The sequence below is a fragment of the Anabrus simplex genome, chromosome 1 (genome assembly GCF_040414725.1).
Source record: "Anabrus simplex isolate iqAnaSimp1 chromosome 1, ASM4041472v1, whole genome shotgun sequence".
Classification (NCBI taxonomy): Eukaryota; Metazoa; Arthropoda; class Insecta; order Orthoptera; family Tettigoniidae; genus Anabrus; species Anabrus simplex.
This window is the reverse complement of record NC_090265.1, coordinates 1,009,013,050-1,009,038,346: the sequence shown is the minus strand read 5'-3', so window position 1 is coordinate 1,009,038,346 and position 25,297 is coordinate 1,009,013,050. Positions and strand designations below refer to the sequence as shown.

Genomic DNA, 25,297 nt, shown 5'->3' with positions numbered 1-25,297 from the left:
TAGCGGTCGCAAAATGTGGTCTCTCGAAATATGCCCCTGCATACAGACGTCACAACATACCCATCCTCGCTCTCCCTCCCCTTGACAGCAGTAGACAAATTCTGTTATTAACCCGGCAAGGGGCGTGTGGTGAGATTTTCTCTGACCCATGAAATGAATAAAGAAAATTATCTTTATAGCATATATTTAAATTTAATTGGTTATTTAAAGATTTCTGTATTTATTTTCATAAAAATTATTGTATTTTACCATATTTTAGTTACAAATGTAGGATATTCTACGGGTGCATGGTGAGTTGGAACGGGAGCGGGCGCGTGGTGAGATTTTCTCTCACTCATGAAATGAATGAAGAAACTCATCTTTATAGTACATATTTAGACTTAATTGGTGATTTAAAGCTTTCTGTATTTATTTTCATAAGATTTATTGTATTTAACAATATTTTAGTTACTGATCTAGGATATTCTACCTTGGTTAACAATGGCAGAAATAGTAGCGTAACAAGGCGCAAGGTGAGGGAAAATCTCACTGAACTACACGGATTACAACAATGCACAGCTAACGAAAACAACGAACCTTCACCAACAAGCAACAGTTGCAGACTTACGCGGAAAACAATGAACTTGGAATACTTAGGCCCGGTTTCATCAACACATGTTAAATATATACTAACAAGTAGTTAGTTAATACGGAGTTAAAAAAAAATTAACATCTTGTTAGGTTTCTTGCGTTTCATCAAACTTTTCTTGTGAAATATTAACTAATCGACTGTTAACTCTCCCAATATTGCGAACTGGTGCTAATCAAGGAGGCAGTGGTACGAACATGCTGTTTTACAGCGCGCTCCGATGCGCTTTTGTTTGCGTACAGCTGTAAAATATGGCGCGTGAAGTGAAACGGAATCGTAGTTCTAATTTTTCCTCCTTCGAAAAAGAGTTGTTAATTGAATTAGTTAGTAAATACACATATACATATTTTTAGCGGGTATCCACTGTCACCTAACAAAATCACTTCGTTAATTGTCCCACTTCGAACTGTGTTCCGATATGGGAGTTATTAATAATAATAATGTTATTTGCTTTACGTCCCACTAACTACTTTTACGGTCTTCGGAGACGCCGAGGTGCCGGAATTTAGTCCTACAGGAGTTCTTTTACGTGCCAGTAAATCTACCGACACGAGGCTGTCGTATTTGAGCACCTTCAAATACCACCGGACTGAGCCAGGATCGAACCTGCCAAGTTGGGGTTAGAAGGCCAGCGCCTTAACCGTCTGAGCCACTCAGCCCGGCGATATGGGAGTTATTAAATATTGTATTGTCGTGTGCAGAACCAGACCACCTACAAGTATATCCCTGATTTGGAGGTTAGGCTGACTAATCACCTGAACATTAACAGATAAATATCCCTTCCGATTACGATATATTTCGGCCCAATTGCCTCCAGGTGATTCGATTCCTACATGTGTGTAATCTATTGCACCTAGAACAAACACTAGGAAAACGGCTTATTTCATAGAAGTCGCGGATAATTTGCTGACGCTCTTCTACTGAAGGGAATGTAATGTTATATGCCTCCTCCTCATGGATGCTATTGCTGCAGACACTCGACAAACAACTCTACTAACAGTGGCTTTAGAAATTCCAGCATTGTCTCCGACCATTATGTGAAAGGAACCAGTAGCAAAAATTCGTAATATTATCAGTACCTGCAACATTGGAGAAAGAGGTAAGTTTCTCTTCGTAGGATATTCCAACCTCACTCGAATTTCGTCAACAACCTTAGCAACGACTATTTTCGATAACCTGTATCTATGAAGAAATTCCGCATCCGTCAAATTTTCAAAGTCATTGCGTCGCTGGACTCTTCTTCGATCAGGATTGTTTTTGTAAAAGATCTAAATAGAGCAATTTCGCATCGAAAGCGAGATTCACAGCAGTCATTTTGAAACTGGTTGCTAAATGATAATGTTAGCCATTTAACATTGGAAATGGCTGATGTTAACTTTAATACGCAGTTTAACATTTGTTAATGTTAACAGTTGTTGATGAAACGCAAATTTTCTCAAGTCTTATGTTAAAAAGATTTAACACCTTGGTAAGTACTAACATGTGTTGATGAAACCGGGCCTTAGAAGGAGAGACTCGTGCGCAAAACCATTGCGCTGTGGGACATGACAAAATCAAGGAGTGAGAGATTCCCTCAGCACGCGCCCGTTGCCGGGTTATGTGCTGTTCGAAGATTCTGGGTACTGTGCGGAGGTTACACTAATGTGTATTTAGAGTGGAATGGGAGGATAAATGTTTTCTCTTCGGTCATAACTCTGCTCCAAAATATTGATAGCTGTCAACAGCAGTAATTTGCAACGAATATTATGAATTATGTCACAAAGGCCATAGCTTAATTACTTTCACTTTTACTGAATCTGCAAAGTGAAGGAAATTAACATCGTATAGTTCGTGTCAAGAGACAATAGTTATAACTACATCGAGTGTCGGTTGTGGGTCTTCGTACTGTAGAATTAAATGTAAACATCTGCCATAAGCACTCCCTGCCCCATTTGGACCGGCTGTCTCTAACAACATTGTTGGCTAGTTCTTATACGATGTTAACATATTTGTCATAACGTGACTATTATACGGAGAGCCCAAGGAGGAATAGTCAATATTCAGAAATATGGCAGGAACGATCATTTAAGCAAAAAACTTCATATGAACATATGCCATATTCCAAACGATTTCCGAGATAGTACACATTTAATGTACATTTGGTTTTCGGCTAGTGGTACGCACGTATGGGTCTTACTCAACCAACCTCTTTGACGTTTTGTTCTAACCCAACCTACATCGTTGCATTCAACTTCTTTGCTCGGGATGTCTTTCTGCCATTAAACTAGCCTGTTGAGCGCGCAGTGTGTTTGTACATGCGCTGGCTAAAATTCTACACATCTACACTAATGAAGACTATGCAGGTTTACGGTTTCTGCTATGGCAGTGCTCCTGCTGCTTTCCAGGAGTACCGTCGACGCTTTCCGACACGTCCATTTCCTGATCGTAGATTGTTTACCAGTGTTTCAGCACATTGCGTGAAACAGGTTTTCTTCCATGTTCCCATTTTTCTTCTGAACAACCGCTTCAGGAACAGCAGCACATTGTTGACAAGGTGCAGCGTAGTCCTACTACCAGCACACGGCGAATTTCTGCACGTATAAATGTACCACGAACAACTGCATGGCAAACATTACACGCGGAAAACTTGTAGCCAATTCAAAACGTCGAAGAGGTTGGGTGGGTAAGATATATTCGTGCGCGCCGCGAGCCTAAAACATTAAATGTGATCTATTTCTAAAATCATTCGGAATAGGGCACATATTCATATGAAGTTTCTTGCTTCAAATGATCGTTCCTATCATATCCCTGAATATTTACCATTCCTCCTGTGACACCCTGTATATGAAGGATCCCCTAAAACAACGCTGATTATCACTTTTTGGTAAAGCTGGGTTATCGCGGTACATAACGACTAGAACTACTAGAACTGACTGAAGTATAATAGAATACTCCCATCCCCCAGTTTCGGATCAGCTAGAACTGGGAAGAGAGTAATCATTTATAGTAATCCAAATTCTGTTTTGATACATGCCTGATTTTCCTTATTGCAATTTGTTTATATATTTCTACCTTAAACATCACAATTAAACCTATTAACTATTTACACCCAATTTTAAATTTTAGTTCGTTTAAATTTATTTATTTATTTATTTATTTATTTATTTATTTATTTATTTATTTATTTATTTATTTAATTTTTGTCCTAGATGTAAACAGTGTTATACAGTTTAGGACATGTATGTTACCCTTCATAAATTGAACTAGTGCTTACTTTTATGTTACAAGTTTTCACAGAGTTATCCTACAACTACGTTATGAATTAATTGAATGAATGCATGGCTGCATAAATTGATGAAAGGATGATTTCATGATTGAATTGTGTTCATGAATACATGCATGAATGAATAAACACTCTTCTCTCCCAGTCACGCATAACCACCAACTAGGGAAATAGCATTCATTAATGTGTGAGTGATTGATTGAATAAATGAATGACTGCTCTCAGCATACCGTTACCCCAACAGCTAAGCAAAGAGCATTCCGTTACGGATGACTGACTGACTGACTAACTGACTGACTGACTGACTGACTGACTGACTGAGTCACTGAATGAATGAATCAACTGAATTCCTGCATGCATTAAAAACAATAGGAAGAAAAATCGACGGAAGTAAACGCTGTATAGCTACGCCATCTGTTAAGATATTTTTAAGTTTTTGAATTATTATTTTTTTTTTTTGCTATTTGCTTTACGTCGCACCGACACACATAGGTCTTATGGCTACGATGGGACAAGAAAGGCCTAGGAGTGAGAAGGAAGCGGCCGAGGCCTTAATTAAGGTACAGCGCCGGCATTTACCTGGTGTTAAAAGTGGGAAACCACGGAAAACCATCTTCAGGGCTGCCGACAGTGGGGTTCGAACCCTCTATCTCCCGAATACTGAATACTGGCCGCACTTAAGCGACTACAGCTATCGAGCTCAGTTTTTTGAAAATCGACCTCCTAGAAACAATGTTGTATATTATCACAAAATAGAGGAAGTAAAAAACATAACTATTTCTCCAAGAACCTTGAAGGCAAGTGATAAAGGAAAGACGTTAAAAAAATAGAAACACAATGTAAGGAAAGTTCCGTCGATAGTGGCAAAGTTTATATATCGTCCAAAGGAGCCGATATCGTAGGAGGGGCCGATGACCTAGGGGCCCCTTTGAACAACAAGCATCATCATATCGTAGGAAAATCACATCCAATTGAAATAAGAGAAAATAATTTTATATATCGATAACAGCTGCTTTGTGTTTGTTGGTACGGTATATTTGGTTTTGTTGAAAATAGTTATTCTTTTAAATCGACATAAATTGACAGCTTAGATACGATTAAGTTATAATGCAACAATAATAAGCAAGTTCTGGCTATATAATGTTGGTTAAGCCTAAATATATGCCCTCTTGCGCTTGGGGAGCTGCTTAGACTATTCTAATAACAATAGCATCGAAGTAATTTAAAGCAGAGATACTAAACGATACTGTAAGCTTCTTATCACAGGACAAACAGAAATATGATAACGTAGGGTAGACCCTTCTTCCACTGTGCCCTTCGATTAATTATTTTGTCATCGCGCAATTTATTTTAGACACAAAATAGTATTATATATGTATCTATCAAGTGACAGTAAAACGATCTTGATAAACAATGTTGTGGGTTCCTCAGTGGTACAGGCCTACAACATTATTCGAGGGGGATATGAGTTTTTGATTCTTGTAGGAGATATTTCAAATTCTGAAAATGCAAAATCATATCAGCTGATATGAAATGTTCTTCAAGATAATTATGGTCCATATACAGCATAATTCAAATATCTTACTTGTGCTATTGCTGTAAAGTAGTGATCCTTCATATGTACATAAAAGAAATGTGTGTAAATTTTAATTATTATTGTTGTTTTCTTCTTTTCTAGGACAGGAACGACCTGAATCTTTACGATATTTAATGGAAGCAAGTTATAGCAAAAGCGGCAATAGCAAAGACACTCCTACTCTGACTATGGCTGCAAAAACAACTTCCCGCTAGTTATCATATTGTATACAAGATAGGAAAAGCAATGAAACCAATTATAGATGGAGATTTTATAAAATATTATATTAAAATAGTAATTCTGGAACAAGTAATGTTCAGGACATGTGTTTGTTTCCAAATACCGTTAAGACGAGGAGAGAGAAGATTTGGAAATGACATTAAAAATAACGCAAAAGTTTCCAAGATACAAAGCACCCATTCTCCAATTTCGGGATGTATTGCTCACAGTAACACAGAACATTGCAAGATATTAGCAGAATACTTTCAGAAACTCTTTAATTCCAAACCAATCCGCGAAAAATTTGTATCAATCCCAAATAACTTTGAAAAACGAGATTCAGAACCACCGAAAACTGAAAACTTACAAGGTTGCGTTCACAAAATACGACTCCGAGTAGAGTTGGAGTAGAGTAGAGTATCGCGAGTAACTGGTAAAGTTAACTCTGAGTAACGGTATTTCGTGAACGCTTCGAGTGAATACAGAGTAACAGAATATGGCTAATCAATTAAGGAAGGTTATTTGTTTTACCATAACCTCATTTGCGAGGAATTTAATGTCTAATTTCTACGCGAGTTTCTTCATAGCAGCGTGCTATATGAGTTATTACTACTTTCCTCACCAAGTTGTGCCTTAAAACAGTATCCGTTATTCTTTACCTCGTAGAAACAATCTGATTACATTGATGATGAATACCAATATATCGGCTCCGCACTGATGCATGGTAGGCCATTTAGGACAACTAACTGTAAAGATTATGTTGTTAACAACTTCGACGAAACTGAATTTAAACATCATTTCCGATTGCCGGATCAGCATTCGAACGTGTACTCAGAGTCATTGGCCCTAAACTTTTTAAATCCAAAATTGGGGAACGAGGAACACCATTGCAAGACCCACGAAAAAAAAAATCTGGTTGTAATTTGGCTCTTAGCACCTGATTCGTACATATCGGTTTCGTGAGAATTATAAATGCACTGTGTGGTATTTCCGATCGTATAATTAAATGGTCTCATTCAGAAGGTCATCTAAAATATTAAAAAGTTACGTTGCATTTTCCCAAGGAACTCTCATAATGTTGAGGTTAATAAATCAGCTGCTCATTCATAACATGGGTTTTCTTATAAAAATTCAATCATGTTATTTCCGCCGATTATTAAAATTGGCACGGTGCCTATTTTTCCTGTTTTAAACGAAAATATCCCCTTCTTTATTCAATACATAACGCCCTTCTTTGTCAACAACTGAAAATAATTTGAATTCATTGCCATGTCAATATAGCCACAGTTAATATTTCTCACCGCCACCAATGAATGCATTACTGCGCATGTCGAGTTAAATCTACCCACCTATTTACGCAGAGTAAAAAGAGTATACTCTAAGTTAACTCGAAAGCATTTTCTGAACGCCTTGTAGAGTTGACTCTTTACTTTTATGAACGGATTGAGTTAACTCCGAGTTTACTCGGAGTTGGAGAGTAGTATTTTGTGAACGCAACCCAAAAGATCATTTCAGAACTAAAAAACAGCAAAGCCTCCTGAGAAAAACAAATAGTGGCCGAATTGTGGGAAAAAGCTGACAAAAACGCAATTACATCTCTTCGATGTGTTTTCGATAAAATATGGAAAGAAGCAGAAATACCCATGGAGTGGAAAACAGCTATCATCCACCCTATTCACAAGAAAGGCTTGAAAACTGATCCAAACAATTATAGAGGAATATCATTGCTGGATGTAACATACAAGATTCTTTATAGAGTTCTTTTAAACAGGGCAGAGCCACAATTGGATGCACAACTTGAAGAATACCAGGGAGGATCTAGAAAGGGTAGGTCATGCTCTGAACAAATACTAAACCTCAAATAAATTATGGCATACCATAAATCAAGAGAAAAGACCGATGTGAACTACTTCATTCATTTCAAAAAGGCATATGATTCGATTGACAGAGAATCCCTGTTATCAGTCTTGGAGGAAATGGGTTGGGGTAAGAAAACAACTAGTATAATAAAAATGACTAACACAAATACATTTTCGAACGTTAAATTCGTAGGTGAACTATCAGATTCCTTCGAAATAAGAACAGGTATACGATAGGGGGATGGTAGTTCAACTGTGCGTTTTAGAAAGTAGTTATAGAATGGAACAAAAATATAAAGAGTGGAATTAGACTGGGTTGCAAGAAGAAGAACCTTAACATTAATTGTATTTCTTTTGCAGATGATATTGCACCCTTGCTTACCGATAGTCAACATCTGCCTCTGGCTCTTGCAAATGTAAATTCTTCTATTATCAGGGGGTTCCTGGTTCTTCAGTCACTTGTTGACATAATCGGTGGGTATCATAAGGAAGTCTAATTACTACTTGAAATAAAATTTAAGAAGTGGGCTAAAATGGATTTATTACAAAATAAATTAACTACGTCCAATGGATATGAAGCATCGAATAATAAAGAAAATTAGTTGTATTAACAAAACAGCTGACATATCTTTGACACAAGTAAAAAGAATATGAAGACCTCAGGAATTATCTTATTGATATTTAGTTAACTTAAACGTTAATTGCCATTCCAGAATAACATTCAATAACAAAACAATGAAAATAGAAAACCTGAAAATTACTATCAGATTTCACTTGATCCGTGAAGATTCAGTTTCCGTAATCGGACTCCGAATTTTTCTTCAACTAAGGTTATCCACCGATCACAAAATACCACGTAGGATATCATCAGCCACCGAATGGATCCTTAATCGAACCGAAACTACCTCAGGTTATATTTGAACCGATTAAATATACACAAGAAAAAGCATTTAATTCACATGTTAACTTGCTTCTTGGCAAGGCATGGTGCTCCAGAATTCACTGTTATCAAGTTCCTACTAAGTCCGCCTCTGTGGTGTAATGGTTAGCGTGATTAGCTGCCACCCCCGGAGGCCCGGGTTCGATTCCCGGCTCTGCCACGAAATTTGAAAAGTGGTACGAGGGCTGGAACGGGGTCCACTCAGCCTCGGGAGGTCAACTGAGTAGAGGTGGGTTCGATTCCCACCTCAACCATCCTGGAAGTGGTTTTCCGTGGTTTCCCACTTCTCCTCCAGGCGAATGCCGGGATGGTACCTAACTTACGGCCACGGCCGCTTCCTTCCCTCTTCCTTGCCTATCCTTTCCAATCTTCCCATCCCTCTACAAGGCCCCTGTTCAGCATAGCAGGTGAGGCCGCCTGGGCGAGGTACTGGTCATACTCCCCAGTTGTATCCCCAGACCAAGAGTCTGAAGCTCCAGGACACTGCCCTTGCGGCGGTAGAGGTGGGATCCCTCGCTAAGTCCGAGGGAAAAACCGAACCTGGAGGGTAAACAGATGATGATGATGATGATGAAGTTCCTACTATCTCTATAAAAATACATGGTCGCACCATGTTGTGTCACAACCAGACACCCAGAAATAAAGTTACTTTGTTGATTAATTAATTGAAATTATATATAATATTGTTCCACCGAACTGCAATATTTATAAAGTGTAATTAAAAGCGTGAGTTTACATTTAAGTTAACAAACAAGTAACTTTCCGGTTATGTTATTTTACAATAAATTCATTTAAACTGAGTAAACCAATAAGCACGGGTTTCTGAAAATGAATCTTATCGCCTCACAGAATAATAATTAAATTAATTTAAACCGACCGTTTATGAACGGTACCAACAAACTGTCCGACTCCATGGCTAAGTGGTTAGCGTGCTAGCCTTTGTTCACAGGGGTCCCGGGTTCGATTCCCGGCAGGGTCGAAAATTTTAACCATAATTGGTTAATTCCCCAGGCACGGGGACTGGGTGTATCTGTCGTCTTCATCATCAATTCATCCTCATCACGACGCGCAGGTCGCCTACGGGAGTCAAATCAAAAGACCTGCACCTGGCGAGCCGAAGTCCTCGGACACATCCCAGCACTTAAAGCCATACGCCATTTCATTTCAATGCGAAAATGGCTGTTCAGTTGTAATTTTGTGTTCACATAATTGCATGAATTTCCCTGTAAATTAATACGTTAGTCGTGTAATCTATTACTTCTACTAATTCTTTAGTAAATGTTATATAATTTTAACCAAATAGTTTCCTTATAGTTCTATTTTGTAAAACCTTAGAGTCATAAGTTATATACTTCTTGTGCAGACACACAATTATACGTGAAATAGCATATCCTACTGTCATGAAGATTCCACTGATACTTGACCGTTAAAGAAAAGTGTAGAGATTCACACCACAAAAATACTGGGGCTGTACCTTAGTTAATACCACGGGGCTACCTTCCCAATTCTGTCCCTTTCTCATTCTTTCGTCGCCGAAAACCTTCAGTGTGTTAGCGCGACGTTAAGCCACTAGCAAAAGAAAGTGTAGAGAACTAGTACAATATTGAGTAACTTGTTTCTCCTTTTCATCTACATAAGTACCATAACTATTTGCAGTGTACATAAAATAGTCATATGAAGTGTTTTAATTTCATAGAGAATAACAATATGAGTAAATAACGTTGACAGATGTGTGATTACAAATGAATACAATTGTACATTAAGGAAATAACAGAATTAGTCAAAATAGATAAATATATAATCATGAAAATTAAAAATTTAAGGTAAATGAAGATTTATTAATTAAGATATGAAAACTATACAGATGGAGGAAAGGTAGTGTTCTATACATTAAAATTCATTTCCATCCATCGTCTTTGAGATTCGATAGCCACATTCTTCTTATAGTTTTCTATTGGGTTATTTGCTTCGCAGGTAATGCCATTTAGCTTCATTATTAGTTTTTGTACTCGTTGGATGAATGTTCAGCGTACTGGCCTTCGGTTCGGAGGGTTCCGTGTCGATTCCCGGCCGGGTCGGGGATTTTAACCTTGATTGGTTAATTCCACTGGCCCGGGGCCTGGGTGTTTGTGCTGTCCCCAACATCCCTGCGGCTCACACACCACACATAACACTATCCTCCACCACAATAACACGCAGTTACCTAGGCATGGCAGATGCCGCCCACCCTTACAAGGGTTGCACTCGGTTAGAAATAGCCACACGAAATTAAAAAAAAAAAACGTTTTTGCAACTCATTCTTTCTGTTGTACAATGCCACACATTACGTATTTAATTTCTTTTTTCTATTACACGGCATATCACGCTCTCTGCCCAGTCCCCTCGAGTACAGGAGATAAGTGTGCACTGTTCATCTCCTATTTATAATTCCTAAAACAAATATCATAAATCTCCTAGCAATATTAGGTTCGTACCAGAGAATACTGTAATGTGATAAATCATTGTTTCCTGTGCCTTCTATGTTCCTCAAATATATCTTTCTTTAAAAAGCTATTTGCGAAAGTTGAAGATGTGGGATTTTTTTACAAATAGAAGTAAATAACTTGAGTAGATATGAACAGTTTATGCCACGACGAAGCTTTCATATGTTTTGCACGGAATGAGAGATACCCTTTAAACTCTTTGGCATATATTCAACACCTTCAATTATTGTTACTTTAATACGTTGCTAAGAATTTTAAATTAAACATATTCACTTCGCGAATTTCAGTGAATTCCTGTACTACATTCTTTTGGTATAGTGCAACATATAAACAGCATACTAAAGTGTACGAGTGTATGAGATGATGCACCTAAAACGAAGTGTATTGGAACACGCAACAATTGTGATCAAGGTTTGCAGATGAAGAGCTAGAAAGAGATAATTTAATTCAGATAATAAAAGCAAAGTAAATCCATTTCAGTACAGAATTTAAAGGCCCTTCGAGGAGTGGAAGGTAAAGGCTTCCACTATCTGTAACCTCGGCACTAAGTTGGAGAGAGTGGTTAGATAACCCAGCCACCATTATCCTTAGGAAGGAAACTGGTACTCATTTCTAGTGTAGGCTGAATGGATATCACAGGGTTATGTAGCCTTTCAGAAGAGGAAATGCTGTTTCTAATTCTTTCGTCTTCTGGATGAAGAATCGAACACATGTTCTTTCATATGAACCGAACACGCCTTTACCACCCCTAATTTGGATACAAATTGATTAAAATAAAGAGATGTATAACCATTTGAGGCAAAAATCTTACCTGCAAACTTGAAAGCATTAGGACTATTAGTAATTCAATAGATGGCAGTAATATGAATGCAAAAATAACTCTATAATTTTCACGAAACGTTATGTGTGTATGTATGTATGTATGTATGTATGTATGTATGTATGTATGTATGTATGTATGTATGTATGTATGTATGTATGTATAAGTGAACTAGAACAATGCCTGAAATCCTCTTGTCGAGATCATTAAAAATTTCCAATTAGATACGTATGGATAGAATGAAGTTGTTGTGTAATTCATGCTACAGTTTTCTCCTTCTAACTTTCGATTTCGTTGATCTTCAATTATCTTGTGAGACACGGAGAAAAGCGCAGAAATAGGCCAGCCGTCACACTTACTAACGGTCATTGTCAGGAACCACCCAAGCTCGGAAAGGAACGCGCTTTTCACATGGCTTGCGGTGCACTCCGTTCATTGTCTTGGAATTCATTCCATTTATGAAAATCGTATCAAACTTTCTCGAAGAAGAACAAATGGTTCAACAAGAAAATGGAAAACATCCACGAAATCTTAATATACCAAATATTGAAGAACACTATTGTTTACCATGACAGATGTTAGATACTTCACTTCATATATTTCGACTAATAAAGTTTCGAATGTGATATTTGTTTGCGTATTTTTGTTTCGATAGATCATTACGACAGTTAATATAAATCTACACAGTTCTATCATCCATCCACTCAATCAGGAATGCTATCTCCCCAGTCGTTGGTTATCCGTGACTGGGTGAGAAGAGGGTTTATTAATTCATTCATGCACGAGCACAATTCAGTCAACATTCACTCACCAATTCATATCGGCACTCGGTCGTTATTTCAGTCATTCATTTAATTCAAAATGTATGTCGTAGTTGTAAGATAACTCTAAAAAAGACTGATGAGACAATTGAGCACTAATAGCAATTACGGATGGTAAGGTACATGTTTGTCGTAGACTATATGACTCTGTTAACATCTAGGACAAAATAAATCAACTTTAAAGAAAAAATACAATTTATAAATTAGATTGAAATATTTAATAAGTTTACTTGTAATGTTAAATGTTGTAGTAGGGAGAAGAATGCATGTATCAAAACACAATTTGGTTTACAATACATAATCACTCCCTTAGCAATTTCAGATGATCCGAAACCGGGGGATGCGAGTATTCTACAGTATTCTATTCTAATATAATTTAGATTTACTTGTACAAGAGCAATTTTAGAATAATCTTTAGACTAATTCTGGACGTCAGAGGTAAACTATTGTAAGTGACAGTTCACTAACTATGCAGGAGTGCAAAAAGAAGCTGCTGAGGCGCATAGGTCTATTTTTCTATCTTTAAGACAGGTCGAATTGACAGTTCTATCCATTCTTAAGATCCAATACGATCAAGATTCTCCTTGAACATACGATAGTATCACATAGTTTATCATTCCTGCGAAACACACACGTACAATAGTGTGCCCATAAAAAGACAGGACCAAAACAAGCCACATATGATTAAAAACCTCAGAATCGTCGTTTTTTCATTTACGATAGTTTACCTCTGACACCCACAATTATTTCCTTGATTCAATGGTGCCCAGAGGCCCAGGTTCGATTCCGGCTATGCCACGAAATTTGAAAAGTGGTACGAGGGCTGGAACGGGGTCCACTCAGCCTCGGGAGGTCAACTAAGTAGAGGTGGGTTTGATTACCACCTCAGCCATCCTGGAAGTGGTTTTCCGTGGTTTCCCACTTCTCCTCCACGCAAATGCCGGGATGGTACCTAACTTAAGGCCACGGCCGCTTCCTTCCCTCTTCCGTGTCTATCCCTTCCAATCTCCCCATCCCCCGCAAGGCGCCTATTTAGCATAGCAGGTGAGGTCGCCTGGGTGAGGTACTGATCATCCTCCCCAGTTGTATCCCCCGACCCAGAGTCTGAAGCTTCAGGACACTGCCCTTGAGGCGGTAGAGGTGGGATCCCGCGCTGAGTCCGAAGGAAAAACCGACCCTGGAGGTTAAACAGATAAAGAAGAAGGAGAAGAAAAAGAAGATTTAATGGTGTAAGTTATAAATATTAGAGCCAGAATTTCATACATTAATAATTTTAGAATACAAACCAATATCAACTACACTCTTGCCTACTCAACGGCTGTGTAGGGAGTGTTGCATAAATCGTAGGGGTTATGATAGATTGTAACCCAAATATCTAAGCAAATCTCGTAATAAAACCGTCGTGTGCACCGTTGATTAAATTGTAACATATTACTCATGACACCCCAAGCCCTAGTTATGGCGTTTAATCTTTAACTATTTAACGATAGCCGGTCTGAGTAGCTCAGACGATAGAGCGCTCGCCTTCTGAGCTCAAGTTGGCAGGCTCGATCCCGGTGCTATTTGAACGTGCTCAAAAACGTCTGCCTCGTGTCGATAGATTTACGGGCATGTAAAAGAACTCCTGTGGGACAACATTCCGGCACGTCGGCGTTTCCGTAAACCGTACAAGTAGTTAGTGGGCCATAAAACCGAGGTATTATTATTATTATTATTATTATTATTATTATTATTATTATTATTATTATTATTATTATTATTATTATTATACTTTACCGGAAGAGGCGGTAAAGCCCTGGCCTATCACAGAATTTAAATATTCTACTACGGCTCACACTTGTACTCGTCCGTTGTGATGAAGAAATCCAACATATAATTTGAATTGTGCGATAGAGTGGCCTTAAAATATTAGTTTCATTAGATATCCACTCACACTCTGGACTTGTCAACAAGTTGCAATCGGAAATCGAAATCGCACCGCGGAGCGAGTTTCAATAAAGCTCTGTACAACAGTTATCTTTGTTAGTATAAGGTAAAATCGGCTTACTTAAATTCTCATTGGAAGTGAGTTTTGAAAAATAACCTTCTTGATTATTTTATCCGCCACTGAATAATTTCAATACCCAATATGATTCTACCAAAGTAATTTTAAAACCTCAAATAAATTCCTTACGGTTTCCTAATGTTATTAATATTTTGAGTTCAACCCAGTTTTAGTATCAATATTAAATACTCGTACCACTGATAATAATTCTAGAATGTATAAAATCTTCCATCAAGCAATAAATATATCCTTATAAACGATGTGATCACCAGATGTTTAACATGAAATATATCAAACATAGGGATAGCATCGGGCCGATGACCTTCGATGTTAGGCCCCTTAAAACAACAAGCATCATCATCAGGGATATCATTCGGTTGATTATTCTAAGCCGAAATTAATAGGATGTTAATGATAAAACTGCCAAACAATGCCATTGTTGTTGGTATATTTACGATGTATTCCTTCATAAGAAAATTGAAAGTCATGATATATATTTTATAATTGATTAAGAGATCGGTAACGTGAGAATATTAGGTGATCATTATCTCAAATTTCAATAATTCAATTTGAAATAAAGAGGAACACCTCAGTCATCACAGTAAGGGAATAATCCACTGCCCTTGTAATAAATAGTAATATTCTTATTTGCACACACTATTGTTGGAACTCGCAGACCTTTACAGTCATAGTATTTATACTAGCTTAGATTTACCTGAAAAGAGTAACAAGAGGCCGGGCAGAAGTCGGACGTGCTCCATGGCTGCTGCACTGAGATCAATACACGAATGCAGCAAGTTCAGCCCACGTCGGTCTCTGATACTCTGTCTCGTAACTGACGGCAGCGACACTAGCGCCATGTCCTCAAATTACGCGTTGAATGAAAATGTATTGCGGAGGCGTGCGGGGGCATTACTGATGTAGTTATAAAAGTACGCTCCGATAATTCTCGCGACTCGGTATACTTTTTCTGACTGTTTCATTCTTCTTTCCCTGTGCTACGTTTACTCGCAGCATTGCGCATGCGCTCGTAGTGGCCACTATTAGTTTCACAGAAGTACAGCTCGATCGAAGGCGAGCTAACCAACTGACCAATACGAAAACTGTGTTAGGCCATACAAATAGACTCACGATCAATTGATATTTGTAGCGTAGTAACTTTATTTTTATCCATTCATAGAAATGAGGTAGGAGGATGCATTAATTAATGACTGTTAAATAATTTTGAAAGCTCCCTTTGTAGTTCAGTGATAGACTGTTGGCCTCCGGATCCCAAGATCATGGGTTCAAACCTGCCAGTTGTAGTCGTAATTGTGAAGACACTGTATGTCGTACGAGGTCGACATGTAAAAGATTTCTGGTGACCCTTTAGGTGTACATCCGGCAAAATTAATTAAAACTGAGCAGGTATGCATCGCCCATCAGAGGTTCATTTCTATGCTAACTGGTAGCGTAATACGGAACGTCAAAATTGACCCGCTGGCAGATAATATGGCGCTCGATCACAATTCCAGCACACAGCAACTGAGGCCATATGATCATTATTATTTCAATAGACTGTACTTAAATTAAATCCTACATACTGCAAATCGATGATGATCATTATGATGTTGATGATGATGACTATTATGACGCTAATGATGATACGGAATAGACCAATATGTAGAATGAAAGTAACCTTTAAGTTTTGAAGAATGCCACATAGGTTTGGGTATTGTAAAACCACTGGATGATTGTTGCTGTAGATGTTGCTTCTGAACAGAGGCACGTTCAATATATTCAAGCCGGGCTGAGTGGCTCAGACGGTTGAGGCGCTGGCTTTCTGATCTCAACTTGGCCGGTTCGATCCTAGTTCAGTCCCGTGGTACCATTATTTGAAGGTGCTCAAATACGTCAGCCTCGTGTCGCTAGATTTACTGGCACGTAAAGGAACTCCTATGGGACTAAATTCCGGCACCTCGGCATCTCCGAAAACTGTAAAAGTACTGTAGTTAGTGGGACGTAAAGCAAATAAAATTATTATTAATACCTTCATATTGAGCAAAGTATGAAATTTATTTTGCTAAAATATTTTTGTCCCTAAACTGCTCGGAGCAAGTTTACATAAATAGTTACAAAATGAGTCTTGTGAACCCGTGACCTTTGTGCCCTAAGAATATTATGTATTAAATTGTCAATTGGAATAAGAAGTTCGATTTCTTGATAGCACGGGAGTGACACGCGGCATGGGGGTGGATACCTTCTGTCATACGCTCTGGGATACGTGACGTCATTCGCGCGTGTCGACCGCGGAAGAATCTAAGTCATTTCGGTGGATTATTTCAGAAAGAGCGCGTGTGTATGGCGTACCCAAGCCAAGTCGACAAAATTTAGTGCCTATCAAATGAGGTCATTTATCCAGCTAATTGAATATGTATACATTTTAAATGTCCATGAACTCTACCGCCGGCAATGTAGCAAATATGTGGTTACTTCAAAACTCTTGTAATTACAGTTCAGTTAAGTCAGAAAAGTTACGAAAATTTTCTTGGCGGCAAAGTAAAATGCCCGGAGAGAGGGGGCGGTTTCTATAAATAAGAAGGGACACCATGATGAAGCCCCTGCATTATGTATCACGAGGCTGAAGACAGAGGGTTGAGCTGCTTTGTAAAATCGAACGACAAAAGCAGATTAAGTCCAACCAACAGATTATAGCCGTTGTGGCTGGGCTCTTGACTCCATGTGGAGATAGTTTTTCTTGAGTGGAAATAATTATACCAAAAAGGACGGTCAAGGTACCGAAGGAATTTGTATAAAATTGTGTGTAGTAAAGAAATAATTCGTGTGCGGGAATAATTACAGTCCGTCGTGTGCGATCAACAAGAACGACAAGTGAAGGGCATTTTCTTTTTTTAATGCTTTATTTCCAGGAAACCGGAAGACAAATAATGATCTGTACAACCAGAAATGTAAAAATGGCTAAATAAAAATGCCAGGGTCACAGGTGAGCCCTAAGATGAATGCTGGCGTGACTTAAAGTATGTGACTTACCATCTTACCATCTATTATATCTTGTTTCATGATGTCTAAATTATATGTACACTGACTGACAGAGCAAATGCTACACCAAGAAGGAGTGGTTCGAAAGGGATGAAAGTTGGGGAAAAAACAGAGACGGCACGGACGAATAATTGATGTTTATTTCAAACCGATATGCAGGTTACACAATGCGCACGGCATCGACTCAGTAGGATGTAGGACCACCGCGAGCGGCGATGCACGCAGAAACACGTCGAGGTACAGAGTCAATAAGAGTGCGGATGGTGTCCTGAGGGATGGTTCTCCATTCTCTGTCAACCATTTGCCACAGTTGGTCGTCCGTACGAGGCTGGGGCAGAGTTTGCAAACGGCGTCCAATGAGATCCCACACGTGTTCGATTGGTGAGAGATCCGGAGAGTACGCTGGCCACGGAAGCATCTGTACACCTCGTAGAGCCTGTTGGGAGATGCGAGCAGTGTGTGGGCGGGCATTATCCTGCTGAAACAGAGCATTGGGCAGCCCCTGAAGGTACGGGAGTGCCACCGGCCGCAGCACATGCTGCACGTAAACGTAGCGGTGGGCATTTAACGTGCCTTGAATACGCACTAGAGATGACGTGGAATCATACGCAATAGCGCCCCAAACCATGATGCCGCGTTGTCTAGCGGTAGGGCGCTCCACAGTTACTGCCGGATTTGACCTTTCTCCACGCCGACGCCACACTCGTCTGCGGTGACTATCACTGACAGAACAGAAGCGTGACTCATCGGAGAACACGACGTTCCGCCATTCCCTCATCCAAGTCGCTCTAGCCCGGCACCATGCCAGGCGTGCACGTCTATGCTGTGGAGTCAATGGTAGTCTTCTGAGCGGACGCCGGGAGTGCAGGCCTCCTTCAACCAATCGACGGTCGATATTGGAACAGCCAGGGTGTCTTGCACATGCTGAAGAATGGCGGTTGACGTGGCGTGCGGGGCTGCCACCGCTTGGCGGCGGATGCGCCGATCCTCGCGTGCTGACGTCACTCGGGCTGCGCCTGGACCCCTCGCGCGTGCCACATGTCCCTGCGCCAACCATCTTCGCCACAGGCGCTGCACCGTGGACACATCCCTATGGGTATCGGCTGCGATTTGACGAAGCGACCAACCTGCTCTTCTCAGCCCGATCACCATACCCCTCGTAAAGTTGTCTGTCTGCTGGAAATGCCTCCGTTGACGGCGGCCTGGCATTCTTAGCTATACACGTGTCCTGTGGCACACGATAACACGTTCTACAATGACTGTCGGCTGAGAAATCACGGTACGAAGTGGGCCATTCGCCAACGCCGTGTCCCATTTATCGTTCACTACGTGCGCAGCACAGCGGCGCATTTCACATCATGAGCATACCTCAGTGACGTCAGTCTACCCTGCAATTGGCATAAAGTTCTGACCACTCCTTCTTGGTGTTGCATTTGCTCTGTCAGTCAGTGTATTTGAAGAGGATATATACGACGCAGTTGGTCGCCCCTATGTGGTTTTTGTAAATGTCAGAATACGACGAAAAAGGGTCATTTGTTTTATTTTCCACTTGGATAAATTTTTGAAGTCTTGCGAGTGCCGTGTGATGTTGTAAAAAGGATATTAAATAGGGTTTCGAAGGGATATCGCGTCCAATGTAGATCGTCATTTCCGTGTGTTTATTGCCTATATTTTGTGATGTCAAATTAAGATATTCATTCGACGTAAAATTTTTCTGTCTGAATTTTTGACGCAAATAATATAAGAAATCCATGGTTACCCATTTTCAATCGAGTGGAAGCGCGCTGTTGGGTGAGAGTATAGAGTGATGAATTTGGTCACAGAGTGAAACGTTTTTCTAGGCCCATTTAAACTGTGTCTGACTGACAATAAAAAAATTTAGTAGAATTTTACAGTCGCTTTGCAAAGTCCAGTTTTGGAAATATACGAGATCATTATGCGAAGTGTTCATTAGTAAGGTATTTGTACGAATTAGGGGTCGTGGATTCCAAGTATTTTTATTCCAGTCTTGTTTGTTAGTGAGAGCCGTTCAGTGGAGACGAGAGTTCAGAGTTGTCGTATTGAGTTGAGATGGAACTTGTGAATCCGGGATAGGCATAAGCCCGAGGAAGATTTCGTATAATGTTTGGGATGGAAGGTAGAAGTAGAGAATCCATGCCGGTATTAATTTGCGACGTGTACAATTAGTGTGGGCATTTTGAAGTATAATCTATGTGCATTTTGTTGGTTAGAAATATCGTATTTGTTTAATTATGTCGGCAGAGTTTAAAGGTTGCATTCTGAGAGGCCAGTCAGGTAGAACGAACAGATGTCTCATATCACTGCCAAGCGAGGGTTGGGGAGAAATGCCGTCAGCTGATAGGGGTTCGCCGCTCGAGTAACGGAACATGCAGAGTGTGTTACGCATTGAATTGAAATTGCCTTTCTCGGCAGGGGATAACGTTAAATGTTGGATTTAGTTGAAATTTTCATCCGGGAATAACGTGTGTGTTATTAGATACTGTAAATTTGTTTAATTGAGATCGTAATGTACATTTGAGACCACGAACTTAGAGTGTAATGAGTAAGGTTAGCCAATTTCAGGGTTGTCCAAATATAGAGCGATGGTAATGATGATTGTTTGTCTGTGAGGGGTGCGCAAACTTTATGAAATGTTATGACGAGATATGCCATCGTAATTGGCTTACATTATACGGTGAATTACTTTGGTTTGTACGTAATTATTAGGGTTATCCAAGTGTTAATAATGGCTAGGGTTAGATTAGATTTTAAAGTGTGGGGTCATGAAACAAGATATAAACGGGACATGAATGATGTAATATTTCTTTTCCAGCAATAGGAATCAACAGATAAACATCAAACATGATAAAAATGAACTACGCCAAGACTTGTGAAGAAACCATTCGTCCGTGGAAATAGAATTTTTCGTTCTTTAAGATTTCATTAAATCATTTAAATTTATTTAATTACTAAATTCAGTGAAAACCGTATTTTGAAATAACTTTAAATCAAGCGAATAACTTGGAGATGCATTCTGTAAATCTTTGTTTTCTGGGGAATGTGTAAATGTTAACATAACGATGAAGGGGATATATCCGAAGGTAATGGATTTTACTGCCACAAAGTATTGTGAGCATTGTTGTTGTTGTATTATTTAACTTTGATTGATTGATTGAGCAGTGAATGTGCTGGGGTTAGTAAAGTGGAAACTTTGGTCATCAACCGATGTAACTTAATTGTGTTTAGCTTTCAGCTTAGAAACTTGGATGGTTGTGGGGTCATCAACCTCAGTGACTTAGAGTAGGGCCATATGCCACTGTAGCATCATTTTCCTTGCGGTCATCATCCACAATGACTTTAAAGTAACTTAGAAGTATAGAGATCGGTCCATGACATAGTCACAGGTCACATCGATTCAATTAAGGGTCCATGCCGTATAACCACTGTGTGGCACACACCGATTGGACTGCCTTAATTATACCCCGAGTCCAGAGTTCGTGTTACGAAGGCTGGACCATAAAGAATCACTATGATGATACATGTAGTCTCACATGGAAGCCGAATTTAAGAATTTCCAGACTTTCCTTTCTTTAATTAATAATTGAGATAATGGTTTCTTGTAAGGATGCCCATTAGGCAGTTACGTCAAAGGCTCACACCAGTGTTCTGATCCTCTATGTAAAATAATTGTGGTGTCCAGTGGACACAATTGAGTTGAATGATACTGTTGATAAATCATAAATGCTACAGGAATTACTTGAATAAATAGGAACATTTTTTAAACAAACCTTTCATTTTAGTAGATAGATTAGTATTACTGAACCCTACCTTTACCTCAGCAAGTGACGAAGAACCCGATACGACCAAAGAGACAGATCTCATGAACTTTTGCTGATAGGTAAGGAAGGTAGGTATCTTTCAGTATGGACCAAAAGGGTTCACTTGATAGTTTAACTTTTGTTTCTATTTAATTATACGATACCAAATGAAATAAAATCAATCACAATACTCTTTCAGCATCATGAAACAGTTACACTGAGACTTAACACTAGATTTTGCCTCCCACAAGGCTAACCCCTCGTCCACGTCGTGGCAGGTGGGAAACGGCATGAATGAGGGGATTGCCTGTAGGGGTAATGTACAGTGGGGACTGTGTGTGCTCCATGACCGCTACGGTAGCTATGAAGGCCCTACAGGAGCCCTGAAAAGTAATGACTAACGAGGCTCTGGTGAAGACCTCAACGGCAGCAACGGCGGAGAAGGAGTCTTTTGGCACGGCGAACCTGGCGGAGAAGGCAGCCCTTCTTCTTGGGAATAAACAAAGAAGAAACCACTGCCTTGTGGTCAAGAGGGATCTTTAAGGGCTAGGGGAGATAACTCCCACGGAAAAATCCTGCAGTCTAGCGCAGACAGGAGGCAGCCCCTTCACTGGACTTACGTTGCTGTGGGCTATTAACACGCAAACCTGAATTAAACTCATTATAGAAACCAGACGAAATTTATGCCGGCTGGATTTTATGGAGACGACTTTTGCAAATGAAATACAGGACACGAATCGGATTCTGGAATGTGAAAATTATGTATGAAACTGGCAGACTGAGAGAAGTAATGGCAGAAATGGAAAGGTATAAACTGGAGATACTTGGGTTGAGTGAAACAAGATGGACAGGCTACGGAGAGGTGTAGACAGAAGAGGCTGGTGTCTTCATTTACTCTGGAAGAGAAGAAAATGATCACCATTCAAGTGGACTGGGTGTCTTACTCACAAAGAAAGCAACAAAATATCATAATGGAATGGACCCCTGTACCACACAGGATAATTACTGTACGAATAAGAACCAAAGTTAGACATGTGACCATAGTACAGTGTTACGCGCCAACAGAGGCAGCAGAAGAGGAAGAGCAGGAGGAGTTTTATGATAGGCTGACATCAACACTGGCAGGGATAAAGAATAATGACATTGTGGTATTGATGGGAGATCTAAATGCAAAAATCGGTAGTGAAAATGAAGGAAGAGAAATCAGCATGGGTAGACACGGAATAGGAGAAGGAAATAATAATGGCCAGAGATTCATAGACCTATGTAGTAATTTTGGATTGGTTATAGGTGGATAATTGTTTCCACACAAGAACTGTAAGTCATAGGATCTCGTGAGTGTCACCTGATCTCCGGACAGAAAACCAAATTGATCATTTGGCAATAAGTAAAAGATGGAGACATTCACTCCTGGATGTGAGGAGTAAACGTGGAGCAGATGTAGGGAGCGACCGTCACCTTAAGATTGCTGATATTAGATTGAAGGTGGCAGCACCAGTAAAACAGGCAGCAGTACGAATTAAACTTTTCTATTCCTGGAAATTTGGGAAACTTGAGGTGCAAAATTAATTTAAGATACATTGGAATAACAGGTTTGAAGACCTCGCTGAAAAACCAGTTGAAGAGGTAAATACTAAATGGAACTCAGTAAAGAAACTCTTTCATGACACGTGTGAAGAAATAGTGGGCTACAGAGAATCAGGGAGGAAAGAATGGATAGCGGATGACACTTGGGAATCAATCCAAAAGCGAAGAGAGTGCAAGGCACTCGTCAACTCCAGTAGAACAAGAAACCAGAAAGCAGTAGCAATGGAAAAATACAGGGAGGCCAACAAGGAGGTTAAGAAGAAAGTGAGGAGAGATAAACAAGTGTTTACAGACCAACTGGCAACACAATCAGAAGAAGCAGCAAGAGTTGGCAACAGCAAATAAGTACAGCATATGGTATTGCGAGAAATCTTTCTAGGATGAACTTTTCAGGGGATAAACCAGTTAGAGATGCAAATGGAGTAGCCTTGACATCTGAGACAAACAACTGGAAAGATTGAGACATTCCATCATTGAAGTACTCAATAATCTTGGTGAGGAATCAAGAACTGAAGAAGTTGAAACCATTTTGGAGGATCCAGACATCTCGGTAGAACCAACAACATGTCAAGAGATTGCACAAGCAGTGAAACAAATGAAGAGTGGCAAAGCACTAGGTGTAGATAACATTATCCCAGAAGCCCTAAAGGTAGATCTACATTTAACAGCGGAAATCATGGAGCCACTTCTAACACTAATATGGAACGAAGAATATCTTCCTAAGGAATGGAAGAAGGGTGTCCTCATCAAGATACCGAAGAAGGGTAACCTCTCAGATTACAACAACTGGAGGGGAAGAACATTGCTCCCATATGGGGGGAAAGGTGATGTCAAGAGTCATACTGAACAGAATAAGACTAGCCGTTGGCAGGAGACTACGTCAAGAACAGGCAGGTTGCAGAGAAGGTTGGTCTACCGTGGATCAGATTAACACAGTAAGGCCAACCATTGAACAATTTGCTGACTAGGAGATATCTCTGTATATAATTTTCATTCATTTTGAAAAGGCCTTTGATTCTGTCAAACGGAAGAAAATGTGGAAGGTTATGGAAAAGTTCGGAATTCCACAAAGGATAGTCCGTCCTACACAGGCAATGTATGATGGATATACTTGTCAAGTAGAACATAAAGGGAAGCTGCCTGACCCTTTTGCTGGAGTAAGACAAGGATGTCTACTGTCGTCAATCTTGTTTATCATGACAATGGATTGCATGCTGAGAGAGGCAACGAATAGGAAGCGTGGCATTCAGTGGGGATTAAATAACCGATTGGATGAACTGCATTATGCGGATGATCTCTGTCTTCTTGCAGAATGTTTCCGGGACATGGAAATCAAACTTAATGACTTAAAAATAGAAGATAAAGAAGTAGGCTTAAAGATTAATAACAAAATGGCTAAGGAAATGCGCATAAACCATCGTAACAATTCCAACTTGACTCTAAATGGAATGGATATACAAAGGGTAGAGAAAGTTTGCTATTTAGGAAGCATGGTAAGCCAGGATGGAGGTGTTTTTAAGAGATGGAGGAGTCGTATAAAGCCAAAGGAGCTTTTGCACAGTTACGAGCAATATGGATATCTCCTAACATTCGTATAAAAACGAAGCTAAGGATATTCAACTCAAATGTCAAATCTGTGTTACTGTATGGAAGCGAGACCTGGAAAGTTACCAAAGACATTACCACAAGGTTACAGACTTTTATAAATCGGGGTTTGAGGTACATTATGAGAATATGGTGGCCAAATACCATCTCAAACAATGACCTTTGGGAAGCCACACGTTAAAGTCCCATACAGGAACAGATAATAAGAAAAATGGAGATGGATTGGGCACACCCTGAGAAGACCACAAGAGAATATCACAAGGCAGGCATTGAGTTGGAATCCACAAGGCAGTCGCAGACAAGGCAGACCGAGGATTACCTGGAAGAGAACCATAGACAAGGAGATTGCTGAAGTTAACAAGACATGGAGGGAGGTGAAAGCATTGGCGGCAGATAGAATAACCTCGAGAAATTTCGTCGAGGCCCTATGTTCCACCTGGAATTAAATGAAATAAGTCAAGTAACACTAGATTACGCTACTGTAGCTTTTATCTATACCGAGTGAGTTGGGCGTGCGGTTACGGTCGTGCAGCTGTGAACTTGCATTCGGAATATAACCACACCAGGCAGATGCTGGGGATGTACTTGAATTAAGG

General features: G+C 39.7%; 1 protein-coding gene across 3 annotated transcripts in view; it reads right to left on the bottom strand.

Moving 5' to 3' along the window:
* Positions 1-15,510, bottom strand: part of LOC136875630 (lysosome-associated membrane glycoprotein 5) — a 113,046-nt gene extending 97,536 nt beyond the window's left edge. For 2 of the 3 annotated variants that reach the window (XM_067149173.2, XM_067149180.2), the window contains exon 1: positions 15,368-15,510. In XM_067149173.2, coding sequence (XP_067005274.1) covers positions 15,368-15,413 — 46 coding nt within the window. In that variant the 5' untranslated portion in view covers positions 15,414-15,510. The remainder of the gene's footprint in view (positions 1-15,367) is intronic. The other variant, XM_067149188.2, reaches the window with a different exon arrangement.
* Between the last annotated feature and the right edge of the window lie 9,787 nt (positions 15,511-25,297).